Below are 13765 nucleotides of genomic sequence, written 5' to 3' on the forward strand. Positions count from 1 at the left end.
TTTTCAGGAGATAGCTGAACTGAAGACAACCATTTCCTCCCTGACAGAGGAGAACAGCCGGCAGCAGCTTGCGGCGGAGCAGCGGCTCCAGGAAGTTGCACAGAAGTTGGAAGATGAGAAGCAGCAGCTGATGACAGATAATGACAGAGCAATCAAGGTAATCTGGGGATTTCAGTCGCTGATGCCTGGGTGAGGGTAATTAAAAGTTCTGAATGCAGGAATGGTTCCTGTTCACACAGTGCTCACCCAGACATCCCCAGACCTTGGCTTTGATGGAGCTGATGACTCAGGCTCCCTTTCCTCTAGCTGATCCTATGCCTGCATAAAACGCCTGGATTTGGCAAATCTAATCCATCCACGTCAGTCAAATACTTGAATCTTTCCTGTTCTCTTTCTTTTTGTACTGGCCCTGATGTTTTAGTGTATTTTCAGCACCTTTATGCTGTGCTTTCAGGGCTTGAAAGAGAGGAAAGGTGAAAAGTAGGAGAGTGAGGCAGCAGCATGGCCTGGGCTGCAGCCTGGTTTTCACAAACCTTCCCAACTTTCATGTTTAAGGCTGCATTGAAGGAAAGTTTGTCCTTAGCCTCCATTGAAAAATACAAGCAAAGTCTATGCTGAATGTTAATGGAATAAAGTGTTTGTTAACTATAGTTTTGTTTGTTGGATTTATACATATTTTGCATTAGAATTGCATTCTTTGGCCTTTTTCATTAAGACTGAATAGCCAGATTCTGTTCTTGCTGTTTTGACACCTTGACTCGAAGTGGCTGCAGAGAATCCCACCTGAGGAAGTGAGCAGAATTAGTTTGTAAACATTTTTTTCTTCTCGGAGTAGTAAAGAGCAATGGAAAAATTTTGAAACTCATGTAATCTGCTCATGTTGGCAATGAAAATGTATGGGTGTCTAGATGAAGGAAATTCCTTTTCCTTTGTAAAGACATTTACTTGCACCAAAGAATTACATTATTAAATGTAAGAACTCATGAAAAAATCAACTCCTACAATTTACCTAATTTTTTGTGCCTAAGAGATACCATGGAAGGTTTTAAATGTTGGAAATCTGTTGGATTGTGGTACAGTTAATGCTGTCCTCTATATTGGAATGACTTGCATTAGGTTGTCATTACTGTCCCATCATCTGCAGTGTGCTTTTCCGTTTCTTTCATCAATTTTTTAATGATAATTTTTTTCTTAAGGAAAAAGTCTGCCTATATTTGTGTGTTTGTTGAGGAAAAGAATTTTCTTTCTGATCATTCTGTGAAAGATGTAACTATAAAAACGTTGGCTCTAATCTGTTACCCAAATGGAATCACCACAGGTAGGTTATTTTATCACCAGACTCTGCAGATAGAACACAGGTAAATCACATTATTTTCAGGTCTAAGTGAATTTTTACCACTTAGGAACATGGACTGTTTGTAGTTCACTTTTCCAGTGGCCACCAAGATCTGCAGAGACCCTGTGACAGTGGAATCATCTTCCACAGAGTCAGAAACACAGTGTAATTCAAGTTATCATGGTACCTTCTTGAGTTACATGTTGGAAAAACATGGTTTAGACTCTTCAGCAGCTTTTTTCTTCTGGTGCAAATTCTACTGTTGAATTTCTGGATTCACTTAAGTTACATTCAGTGGAATAATTCAGCTGTTGGCAACACCAGTTTTTGAACACTAGTGATTATAGGTGGTATGAAACCCTTCTGCATGTAAATCTGTGTTCAGCTATTATAAACTTAATTTTGATGTTATTACCTCACAATATAATGAAATCCATAAAAACCACAGGGAAATTCTGCACAGGATTTCTGAGCAGTGTCCCAGAGAGTTTTTAGCACTGGTGCTGGGAGTATGTTTTAAAAGATTTTGTCAACTTGGAGAAGAAATTGGAAGAGCTGTTTTGCTTGCAGTTCTTGAATTTTGTTTAGGATCATTAATACTGTACTTTTTTAAAAAAAAATCTTCCTTTGAAACCACTGATTTAATGGAAATTTACTGAAATCCAGATCCCCAAGCAGAAAATTCCTAGGAAGCTAAAATGCTGTGTATACTTCTGGAAACAGAAAAAGGTGGTTTTAATATTTGATCACTTAGTATTTTTAAGAACCACACATATTTCTCGGCAAGCATATGCAGAAATACTTTGCTTTTTATTGGCCTGGGGGAAAAAAAAAGGTTTTGGTGAAAGTGGAATTCTGGATGTCCTGGAGATGGGGAACAACATCTAACCTAGGGTAAGCTGAAGACCTCGAGGGATGATTAAAGAAACATTCTACAAACAAAGGAATTCTTATTATGGTGTAAGCCTTCGAGGAGACTCAGTGTGGTAAAAGCTAATGAAAATACTATCATTAAAAAACAGCCTTTGCTAAATATAACATTGATTTAAACTAACATTGAGGAACAGATTGCAATTTCCTCTATTGGTATTGGGTGGCTTCCTGTAAGACCTTCCAATTATTATTTCCTTTCAAAGGGAGAAATACATTTTTACAGAAACCAACTGTCTCTCAGAGAAGTTTTGGATTTAGACAGTAAAGTGATATCCAGATGTGGATGCCATAATACATGATTTTGATGTTAATTCAAATTCCTGAGTCTCTTTGCTAGTAAAAGATTTCTGATTTATTATTGCACAATTGCACCCATCTCCTTCAACTCAATATTTTTTAAGGTAGTATCTTAAATATTAGTCAAGAAGAATAAATGAAATTTTCAAGAACATTTTGCTTCTTTTGATGACCTAAAAACCCAATTTGAACAACGCTTTTGGCTTCAGTGGCCTCAGTTTGGGTCGGTTTGAGACAAATGCTTGAAGGCCTTGGCACTTGTGTTAGGCCGCGGTTGGTCTGGCCTAAGGGCAAGCCGAACTTGTTATCACTCGTAAAATCAGGATAAAACTTCGGCTCATCACATTTCTCTCTTGTGGCTTGTAGGGTGACCACTTTGACTGCCGTGGAGTAGCAATGTCTTGTGGCAGAGCCCACAGCAGCTGAGGTCTGACCCCAAAAACCCAGCTCACCCTTCAGTGCCATGGAGATGTCTGTGCTTTGAGCTTACCAGGACTTAAATTCTTTGGAGCAGAGCCCAGGGACACTGAGCTGGGGCTGAGAGGGCAAATCAGCAGAGTTCCCCTGGTCACTGCGCTGTGCCTCACCTGTGCTCACCCCAGAGATCAGGAACCACTGCCTTGGGCCCCAGGATCAGTTGGGATCAGAGCTGTGCTAATGCCCTGCAGATGTTTGGAAAAGCTGCCTGAACTGCCACATCTCTTACCCCTTTGTGATGCTTCAAACTGGGACAGCAGCCGGCACCCTCCAGTGAGGGGCTGGGCACTGAACTCCTGGGAATGTCTGTGCAGGAGCTTCCCTGGGCACTCAAGTGTGGGCTAAACTTTTTTTTTTTAAGTTATGTTTCTTGCATCCCTGTAGTGACTTACCCACAGCAGCCTGGAGCTTGGTAATTCCAATGGTCAGAGCATTTACCAAACTTCTCTGCTGCTTTTGGTTACTGGACTGGGCAGAACAAGAAGTTGGTGGCATCGTAAAGATACCTGGAGGTTATTTATGAAATCCCAGCCTTAGTTGTTTAGGCTTAGTTGTTTACTTTTTTATGAAATCTTTTCGGATTCCGGGATTAAAAGTACAAAACATTTCCTGGGATTGGAACTGCAGAACATGTTCAGAGCATTTTAATGCTGAAGTTGATGGCCAAGTGGGGACTCCACATCAAAAAGTAGATTCTGGAAAGAAATGGATGATGGAGAGCATACAGCGACAAACCCACAACAGAAAAGGGGGGAAATGATGCTTTTTTTGCCAGATGAACCACAATTGTTGTTTGATTCCTGTTACAGATTCCAGGATTCTGTTATATCCCTGAATTAACACCAAAATTTCATTAGCAAAGCATGGTTGGAAGATGACATATGTCAACACTTTGTATGTCAGCCAGCTTATGATCAGATTAATTCTGTTAATAAATAAGACTTAAAAGATTTCTAGGAAAGAATGGCCTATAATAATGTTCCCCTTCATGTGAAAAATTTTGAAACAGTTGTTTTTTCATTGTTATGTTTGAAAATGTTGAGAGGGGAAAAAAAAGTTGAAGTGTTTTATGTTTTATAGCCATAGCAGATCAAAGGGGAAAACTTCTGGGTTTAAATTGTCTGGGCCCTTGTGGGCATTGAGTATGCCTGACATCCTCTATATTTGTTAGATGTTGTTGTATCTTGGAGCCAAAGGATCATTTCTTCTGCTAAATATTGAGGGTTTTATCGACACAGTGAATATCATCCATGCAACTATAAAACATACCAAATTTCTCTATCAAAAAACCTGTGGTTTTAAAAATTTGATCCGCAAGCTAATTTTGCTTTTAGTTCTATTTCATTATCAGCCACGTTTATTAGCACATTCCACTTGTAACTACGAATAATATTCTTTATTAAAAGGAAAAGCACATTAGATCTCTGGGAGCATGAACTGAGTGACTGCAGCCCTGCAGAGATATTTAGTTTTTGTCCTCAAAACACCTTTTGGAACACCAGCATTGCACTCTGCAAGAGCCAGGGTTGGAGTTGGTAAGAAATAAATAATTCTAATTTATTGGTTAAAAGTCCCAAGCAAAGGTAAATCTAAGTGGTTTAAATGCCCTTAATTAGTGTTTATTAGGGGAGGAGCGGCATCTGAGAGCACAGAACCTAAGCTGCCCTGATCTGGAGAAGAAGCTTTTTTGGTCCTGTTTTAAGAGTGAGACAGAGGAGGGCAGAGCCTTGACTTCACCCAAGGTTTGTGGCAAAGGTGGAAATTAAGACTGTAATGACTGGTGGTTCAGAAGTCTGTGATCTTGTGTAACTGATAGCACAGAGGGCATTAATTAGGGGGAAAAAACCCTGAAATCTTGGTGTAAACTCTAAATGAAAATCTAAAACTCTTAGGATAAAGACATATATTGTGTCAAGGGCTTTTTGGTAAGGGAGTCTTGACTTGCTTTATTCCCCAGGGTACACTGAGGTGGCAGAATTAACTCCTACAACCTCAACCACTAACTCAGAACAAACTTTTGTCAACAGACCCACATTATTGATAAGATTTTTAAAGTATTTTATTGCATTTTCTATTTTAACTTGGATGGAGGTCTTTTGGTCTTTTTTTTTTTTTTTTTTTACCAGCAATGTCTGTAAAAAGAAGGTCAGCATGTCCCTATTGGCACTGGCTCATGTCTTGTAAGACATCTGATCAGAACCTGCCCCACTGTTGGTGGTGGTTCTGTGGCCACAGCCGTGCCAAATTCTGTCAGTCACCACAGAGCCTTGGAGATGTGCGTGTCACAAAGTTCTCCAGAGAGACTTCAAATCCTTCTAATTGCCTTTGTGGCCAAACATTACCATGATAAACCATTTGGCATGGTGAAAGAAAGACTTGTAAGGGACCATCTTGATGTTAAATCTTGTGCTTTTTCATGGATCTTTATTTCTTTGTCACTGACTTTAGCCTGTAATAACACTCATAACTCTGCAGTGTCTTTTATTAGCAGGGAATTACAAGGCACCAACACTGGTGCTTTAGCATTGTAAAGCAGACCTTAACATCTACCAGGCAAATGACTTTATCTTGATCATAACTTCCTATATTCTGTTTGATCAGCAGAGGAGGTCATGTCTTCCAAAAGATAGGGAAATGAAATCTGCAGGTCTTTTATGGCTTTGCTTTCTCTGTTTCATGGGGTCCAAACTCTGGGGCACCTGTTCTTCACAGTCTTTGTTGATGTAAATAGTAGTTTCACCCAAATTCTGTCTGTTAGAAAAATGAGGGTTTAGCCCTGAGGTTTTCAACTCTTTCTTCTGCTCTGTCTCATGATTCCATTCCATGGTTATCTTTAAAAGCCTGTATTGTCGCATTCATTATAAATGATAATTAAAATAGGCTGACTTTCGTGTTAAGCTTAGTTACTGATCACAACTGAAATTCTGATTTTAAAAAACTCTTCTTTTCAAAATCATCTCTCTTTTTCTGCTGCCACAAAAATTATTTCATTGTCTGAAGCATAGTACCTTCTCTTCAAAATTACAGGGTTTCAGATGTTTGGCCAGCCAGGCAATCTGAGTGGCTGAGCATCTGTAAGTACTTCATAATATCTTTGACATGCTTTGTGAGACAAAGAATTGAGTCATCTTTTTTTTTTTCCTGCAGCAAGCTTTGCACTCTGGCATTTTTCTTGACTTTTCATGTCTCAACACATTGAAGAACTTACCATGGCCAACAGCAAAATCAGACTTACAAGTTTTTTAAAAGACTAGAGCTAGTGCCTGCCTTTTCCTCTGAACTGCAGTCCAGATTTATCTGACAGGTTTAAAAGTTGGTATTTTTTCTTTTTCCTACATTATCATTGTTGTCCTCAGTGTTACATTTTCCCTCCAGAAGGCACTTTGCTGCATGAAGTGCTTTTTATCCTTTGTTAGCCCCAGAAGGGATGCCACCTGTCTCCAAATTATGGAGTTAAAGATTCTATAAAAACATAATAAAATATAAAGTCATATGCAGCTAAACTATCTTTCTTTTAATAATGTGGACTACACTAATTTTGCACTGGAAAAATGGGGAAAAATAGTTCAAAACCAGCCATAAAATTCACTGCTTTCAATTGACAAGACAGGAGTAATAACACTGAGAGGGGTCCTGGGTAATTAAAAAGGTGCAGACAAAACACTCTTATTAGTAAGTGTTAAGTAATATTGATATAAGCCCACACAGTTTGTAATGAAGGGCAGACAGTGTTTAGAACTGTGTTACAAGAAAATGGAAATCAGGTTTTTTAAGATGTGATGCTCACAGAAATGCAGAGTTTACTGCTGCATATCAAAGATGTTTTTCTCTCCAAAGAGCAGAAGGACTTTTATGTGGAGGAGAAAGTGGTGCTTAAAAAAGACAGAACTGGGGAGATACCCAGAAGTTAGGAGGCAGAACGCCTGGGAGGAAGAGCCTGTGCTCCAAAGTCTGAGACTTTACTGGAGAGGGGAAAAAAAAAAAAAAGATAAAGATAAAACCAAGTGTCTAATGCCGTCCAAAGACGGGGCATCTGTAAAACAGTGTGCACAGGGCTGTGTAGGCTTTCCAAGGGCTGTGCTTTGTTCCAGTTCCAGTGAGTTCCTGGAACGCAGCCTCCTTCCCTGCTCCTGGAACTGCAGCCTTGACTGCAGGGCTTCTCCAGCCGTGGAGGTGGAAACACAATCTGTGGGAACCATGGATTCCACCAACAAAAGAGTGCCGGGGAAAGCAACGTCTTCAAAGCAAACCTTCCGCGGACCACAAACATTTATAACTCTGCAGTGAAGGTTTTTAGAGCCTGGCACAGCAAGGTGGGTTGCAGGGTTTGGCAAGCAGGGATTTGGGGATGTGGACCTGCTTTGTTATCAACATCTCTTTTCCCTGAGATATCTTTCTTATGGCGTGGCTCATCCCAGGAGCGAGCTGGAGCAGCACCAGGTTGCCCTGGCTGATCCCATTGTGCCTACACCACTTCCAGCATTTGTGTCAACATCCTTGTTTTGCAGAGCTGTAAGTTCTGCTATAGGTTGCTTTTGGTTTTGTGCTAATCATGGTGCTGGCTGCTCCAGGGATATCAGCAGGAGAGAGTCACTGAGGATTTCAGCTTTATGCATTAAAATGCTCCTGCCAAAATGAGTGTTGACTTTAGAAATCTTCAGATTCCACTTAGAATTTTCTCCAGCTTTATATGTAACTGAAACTCAGGAAGATCAAATATCAAGAGTGGTTTTTAAAAAATGACTGGCTAACGCTTTTGAATGGCAGATCACAGGGAAATAGAAATATCTTTGTTAAACTTAACCATTTTCATAATAGTTGGACTTTTCTTGAGCGTAACAAGAGAAACCTGGAGAATCTGATAGCTGTGCATGGTAACTATTTACCAATATTTAAAGGCAGGGTAGCAGAAGAATCAAGTGGTCAGTAGCACTCTTAGACTTTTTGAAAGGCATTGCCTTAATTTTCTATAACTGGACTGTTTTTTCCATCCAAAATGAAAATACCTATTGTTTTCTTAGCATTAAAGGATTACTTACAAAGAGCTACCAAAGGAAAGCAGCCAAAGCTGCCATATTCCTGCCACTTTCTTGCGTCAGTGGAGTTGAGAATAAAAGAACTTTCCAAATGACAGTACTGCACTTGAAAAGGGAAAAAGGTCTGTGGCGACTTTTATCTGTATATTCAGTAGATCAGATGGCAAACTCACCCCCAGAGCTGAGCAGGGGAGCAGCTCCTGCCTTTCTCTGGAGCCCTGAATGGTGTGAAGCAGCACCAAGTACGACATCAAAAGGTCCAAATATGCGTCAAGTGTAAAGTTTGGGGTTTTTCAAAACACCTGTCTAATTAGCTCAGCTTGGTGTTTGCCAGCTCTGACTCTGGCTTTCTCACTGTTGTGTGCTCAGCAGAAGTGGCTTTTTCATCTCAGAAATTTGTGTAAGAGGTTAAACCTGCAAACACTGTCACCAAACCTGACCTGTCGGCTCCTCGGTACAAACCTATCCTGTTTCCTTGCAGCATCAATCGCCCCATTGTGCCCAGCTAGAAAAGGTGAGGTGGAGCTGTTAGCCAGATTTTTCTAGAAGGACGAGATCATTTTAATTGAATGTTATTATCAGCCAGTCCTTGTGGTTTGACATGGATTCAAAGTGAAGCTGCTCATCCGCTTAGAGAATGCGTAGGCACTAATGGAATAACCTCAGCGAGTTTTCGGATGCCTCCTTTCTCAGGGAAATTGGTTTGACTTGCCCTTCAGTGGAAATTTTGTGTACTGTTGGCAGCCAAAATAGCACTGGAGTCCAGAAAAAGGAAAAAGTCTATTCTGTGTGTTATTCTCTGCTCCTTTTCCCACTAAAATTTGTACAGTGAATATTTTCTGTTCATACACCTTGTTGCCTTGCAGCCCGAGGAACTGCCTCTATGTGTTCATACAGCACATGTGTTTAAGATGGAAAACTAGATTAGTTTTATTAAAAATATACTTTATTCTTTGAGCCTGTTGCATGTGGATGTGCATTTCCCATCCATACTCCATCCTGCATTGGAGCATGGGATGCCTTTCCTGGGAGTAGTTCATTGTTGCTGATTCTTGCACCATCATGTCTTGATTCACTGATGAACAGGATCTGAGACAGTAAATATTTGATTTGTTGACCCTTGAAAACATGCATGAGGAAGACTCAGGAGTTGAGGTTTATGGAGAAGACTGTGAACCTCAAGGCTGAAGCTTTTTCTGAAATGTTTCTGTGCAGGCGTATGTAGTTTTGTATCTTTGGCCTCTTCAGGAAGCCTGACTGATTTATGAGGCAAAGAGAGCTCACCTGTTTTCTTCTTCAGGGCTCTGTCTGTGAAATTTATTCTCAGGAAACTGAAGTAAGTGTTGCCTACAGGATAAAATTTAGGATTTTAAATGAACTTCTTGGCAGCATCCCCTCCAAAACTGCCAGATAACAGAGGAGTGGAAGAGCAGTAAAGCAGGGATGAGTACAACCAAAACCTTACTCCTCTGAGTAAGGAGGACATAACCACTTTTTAACTTCTTCTTGTACCGGTTTGGCCAAATTTAGAAATATACTCTGAGAGAAGGCACAACCACCCTTCCCCCACCAGGTTCGGGAAAAAATAAATTTTCCTCAAAGGAAAGTGAAAGAGATAAAAACTATTTATTTAACAAACACATGGGAAAGGAAAATAATGCTAAATAATAAAATCTCTTGCTGTGGAGAAAAACCTGGGAAAGTGTCAGAGTCCTCCCTTTGGTCTCCTCGAAGCTGGGGCTTGGCCCAGGGCCAGGCCCTTTGTGCCCGGTGGAAAGTCCTCCTGATGTGCTCTGATGTTGAAGCAATCAAGCAGTCCAGTAGAAAAGGGGAAAAATCCGAAATTCCAGGGAAGGAAAAATTTAACTCTCAGTCTCTCTCCGGAGAAAAAAAAAACCAGCTGAACCACTGGCCAAAAAACTGTCCTGGGAGCAGCAAGCCGGGTGCTTCCTCCCTCCCCTGCCGCAGCGGGGAAAACCCATTGCTATCTGTGTGTGACCTTGAACAAGCTGCAAACTGCTTTGAAAAAGTTTTGCTCAGTTTTTTCCTTCCCCCTCTCAGGCTCAGTTTAGAGGCATAGAAAGGCACAGGAATTAATTTCTGGGCATAGGCAGTGATATGGGATACACATCATAAGGTCACCCCAAGACATTTCTGTTACTAAAACTGTCTCTTCTTACTTTTAGTTTAAGCTTTCACTACACTGAAGTCAGTAACTTCCGTTAAATCAACATGTTTTAATAATTAGGAAACCAAATTCTTCAGCACTTACGCATATTTACCTATAAATCGAACTCCTGATACAGCACAAAGAGTGACCTGCAGTGGTGTTGGAACTGCCTTCACCAGCCTGGACAACCAACTGCGAGACCCCAAATTTGTATTTCCAGTGTTGAATTTGTCTCCTGCATTTGGCACCTCCAGAGAAATAAATCCTCAGTGAAAACCCTGGATTGCCAGTTATGAAGAATTCATTAAGATTTGCTGAAGTTCAAAGCAAAAACACCAGTTCCTCACAGGTCAGGGCAGCTCTTTTAATGGTTCCTGCTTTGCCTCCAGCAGCAGCTCATCCCCAGAACCTGTTGATTTTTCTGCCAGGGCTGTTGGCAGGTGAATAGAGTCACATCAGATCACCTCACTTGTATTTTATGCTGGAAACCCATGCCCTGGATATGCCATTTTCCTGGCCCAGCATGGCATGAGATCATGGATTTCGAACCAGGCCATGTTGGCCTTAGAAGACAAAACTTGCAATGCCCTGTTCTCTTCCCTCTTGAGATTTGCCAGGAAGTCCCAGCTCATTTTTGCCCTGGGGTTTGCTGTCTGACAGTTCACACCATCCCAAAGAAATAAAGTCTGGTGTGGGGGGAAGGAGAGCATCACTCATCGTATCCTGAAAACAGATCAGCTCATCTGTGATACAAAAAGGAGTGGATACAAGTTCTTCTAGAACCAGATCAAGGGAAAACAAACCAGTCCCTTTTCTAGGGAAGTAATGAGTTAGGACATGGCAGCACTAAAACTTCATGCAGATATCCTGTGGTTTAGGAAAACACATCATTTGTGCACTTGCCAAGTGGGCAGTGGTGCTGGTCCAGACTCACAGACTCACAGAATCATTAAGGTTGGAAAAAATCTCTGAGATCATTGAGTCCATCTAGGCTCCTGAGAGTCGCTGTCTCAGGGACACATTTTCATTTCAATAGAAGGTTGTGCTATCTGTCTGTACTAAAATTGTTGAAAAGATGTTAAATCCTGAAGTGCTGTAATGTTTTCCTTTCCATTTTCCACGTGCGTGCCCATGAACTCCCACCCGTGGTACCATGGTTTGCCTTGGCCTTCTCATTTCTGTTGCCAGTGTGACTCCCTCGTCACCCTGCACCCACCTTTCCACACCAGGATCTAACCTGGAGGAGACCCAGGAAGAGGATGTGCTCACTCAGGGAGGGGTGATGCCCACAGTGAGTGTCCAACCCCCTGCACCCACAGCAGGAGCCCCGGGCACTCTCCCTGCTCTGCTCTCTGCCAGGTTTGTTATGTAAGAAAGGGTAAAAGTACAAACAAGAACACTGAACATGAAAAGTGAGTTTGTTTGCTTACTGAGAAGCCTGGGAGGAGCAGAATGGAACTGTATAAATAAGAACTCAAGCTGACAAATGTTAGGTACCTGCAGGAACACCTGCACCACTGGACCAAGCCAGGACTCTGCAGGCAGCTGGAAGGAGAAATCCAGGATGTGTGTTGACACTCTCTGGCTCCTGAAAACAGCTGTATGTGCTGTATTTAAATTCCTCTTACTTTTCTTTCTACTGTCAGTGTCATAAATGTCCTTCCCAGTTTTACACTTTTAATTCAGCAAGGTAGAACAGCAATTACTGAAGACTATTTAACAATTTGGATATTATCAGTGGATTTTAACTGTCTGCCTGGAAACAGCTTTGACCACAGCTGTGCTCTGAGCCCCAAGGAGGGACTCCTACCTGATCTGTTGTTTTCTTCCTCTTACCAGAGTAACACATCGCTTCTACTCAATGTTTGTGTCTATTTGTAATCATTGTATGGAAATGTACATTTGCAAATCAAGTTTGGTGTTGCTGAGCACTCATTTATGTTTCTAACTCAGCTTTTGTGATGGAAGTGAAAAGCTGATGTCCCTTCTCCATCTCAGCAGAGGCCAAGCTCATTTGTGCTTCCCTATCAGACCCTGAACAGATCGAGGTTTATGCAACTTTACCAATACAGGAATTCTTTCACACTGTGCCATATAGTGTTTTTCCTGCAGTGTTTGTCTCAGTTGTGATAAGGGGAAGGTTTTTGGATGCATGAAGTAGCTGTGCAGGTCGGGTGAGAGACGTTAATGTGTAGCTGCACAAATGAGAAACTCATGGCACTTCAGAACCTGATCTGTTTTCTGTTATTTTTAATGCTTTTGTATTTTTAAAATGTCATCCATATAGGAATATTTGTAACTATTTACATATATATTTTTTAAAAGCTTTGTGTGCTTTTTGGGGGTATTTCAGCTGCCTTGTCAGGACCCTGTGAGTGTTGCTGGGAAGCAAAAGCAGGAGAATATCTTGTGGATGCTTGTTAGATTCACAAGTACCTCAACAGAATTCATGCTGTGTGGGACTGAGGTCCTCTCCTGCCTGTGCATTTTCATGTAAGACTTTTCTGCCAGAAAGATCTGCACACTGAAACAGCAGAGTCTTCAGCTCAAAACTGAGTTGAAACTGACTTAACAAAAAACCCCCACAAACAAACAAACAAACAAACAAACCCCAAAAGCACTCAGTGGAAATCAGATCTGCTTTGTCACAACTGTGATAAGAGCTCTTGACACCCCACTAAAGTGATATCTGAGGCACAGCCATAGCTTTGGAAAGTGTTTTTCTCCTCTCATCTTCTTCCTGGCTTGCCTGTGTATAAATTACACCTTATTCTTACCTATCCTGGAGAAACTGTCAGCACCAAAAGGTCCAGCACAGGCTGTTTGTTTCCTGTTGCAGAGGTGCTTGTGTCAGGAATCTCTCCCAGGAATCCTCAGTCTGATCTTACCAGGGCTGGCTTAGAGGGGCCCAGACCCACTGGAAGCTTGTCCAATAAACCTTGATCTTCAGAGCTGCAACAAGTGTGGCTGGAATGTTTAAATAATTGCTTTTAAGGGAAATAAACCAAATAAATTTAAACTAGACAAATCCTGATTTTTTTATTGATGATTCCAGTTTAGCTGTAAAGAATACAGCAGAGTTAAAGAAATAAGGTGGTGAGGACTCCCAGAAATGAGTTATGCAGGAATTAGAGCAAAATGTTTTGTATAAAAAGCTAAAAGAAACATTTAAATAGGTCATGGAGCCGGACATTGTTCCTTGCTGTGTGTGTATGTGTCTGTCTATCTAAAATACTCTGCACCAGTTTTATAGAGCTCTAAAATGGAAGGAAAAACTTCTGAAGAAACTGAAATAGATCTTACCCATGTCTAATTTGGAAAAAAAAAGAAGAACTTAAAGGATTTTAGAAATGTTTAGAAACATTGGCATTATGACAGCAAGAATCTCTGTCATAACGTCATATGATTAACTAGATCAGAAACGTTCTGGGATGTTCTGATCAGTTATGTTAATGCCTCTTTTTAAAAGTATAAAGCTAATGCTCTGTAAAATAGATACTTGAAAAACTGTTTTGG

The 13765-nt window shown here is 41.0% G+C and overlaps 1 protein-coding gene across 4 annotated transcripts in view; it reads left to right on the forward strand.

The window, feature by feature from the left end:
- CEP112 (centrosomal protein 112) overlaps window positions 1–13765 on the forward strand; it is a 158253-nt gene that overhangs the window by 116998 nt on the left and 27490 nt on the right. For all 4 annotated transcript variants that reach the window (XM_039562628.1, XM_039562630.1, XM_039562629.1 and 1 more), the window contains one exon: window positions 8–157. In XM_039562628.1, coding sequence (XP_039418562.1) covers window positions 8–157 — 150 coding nt within the window. The remainder of the gene's footprint in view (window positions 1–7; window positions 158–13765) is intronic.

This window comes from Corvus cornix, chromosome 18 (assembly GCF_000738735.6).
Source record: "Corvus cornix cornix isolate S_Up_H32 chromosome 18, ASM73873v5, whole genome shotgun sequence".
NCBI lineage: Eukaryota > Metazoa > Chordata > Aves > Passeriformes > Corvidae > Corvus > Corvus cornix.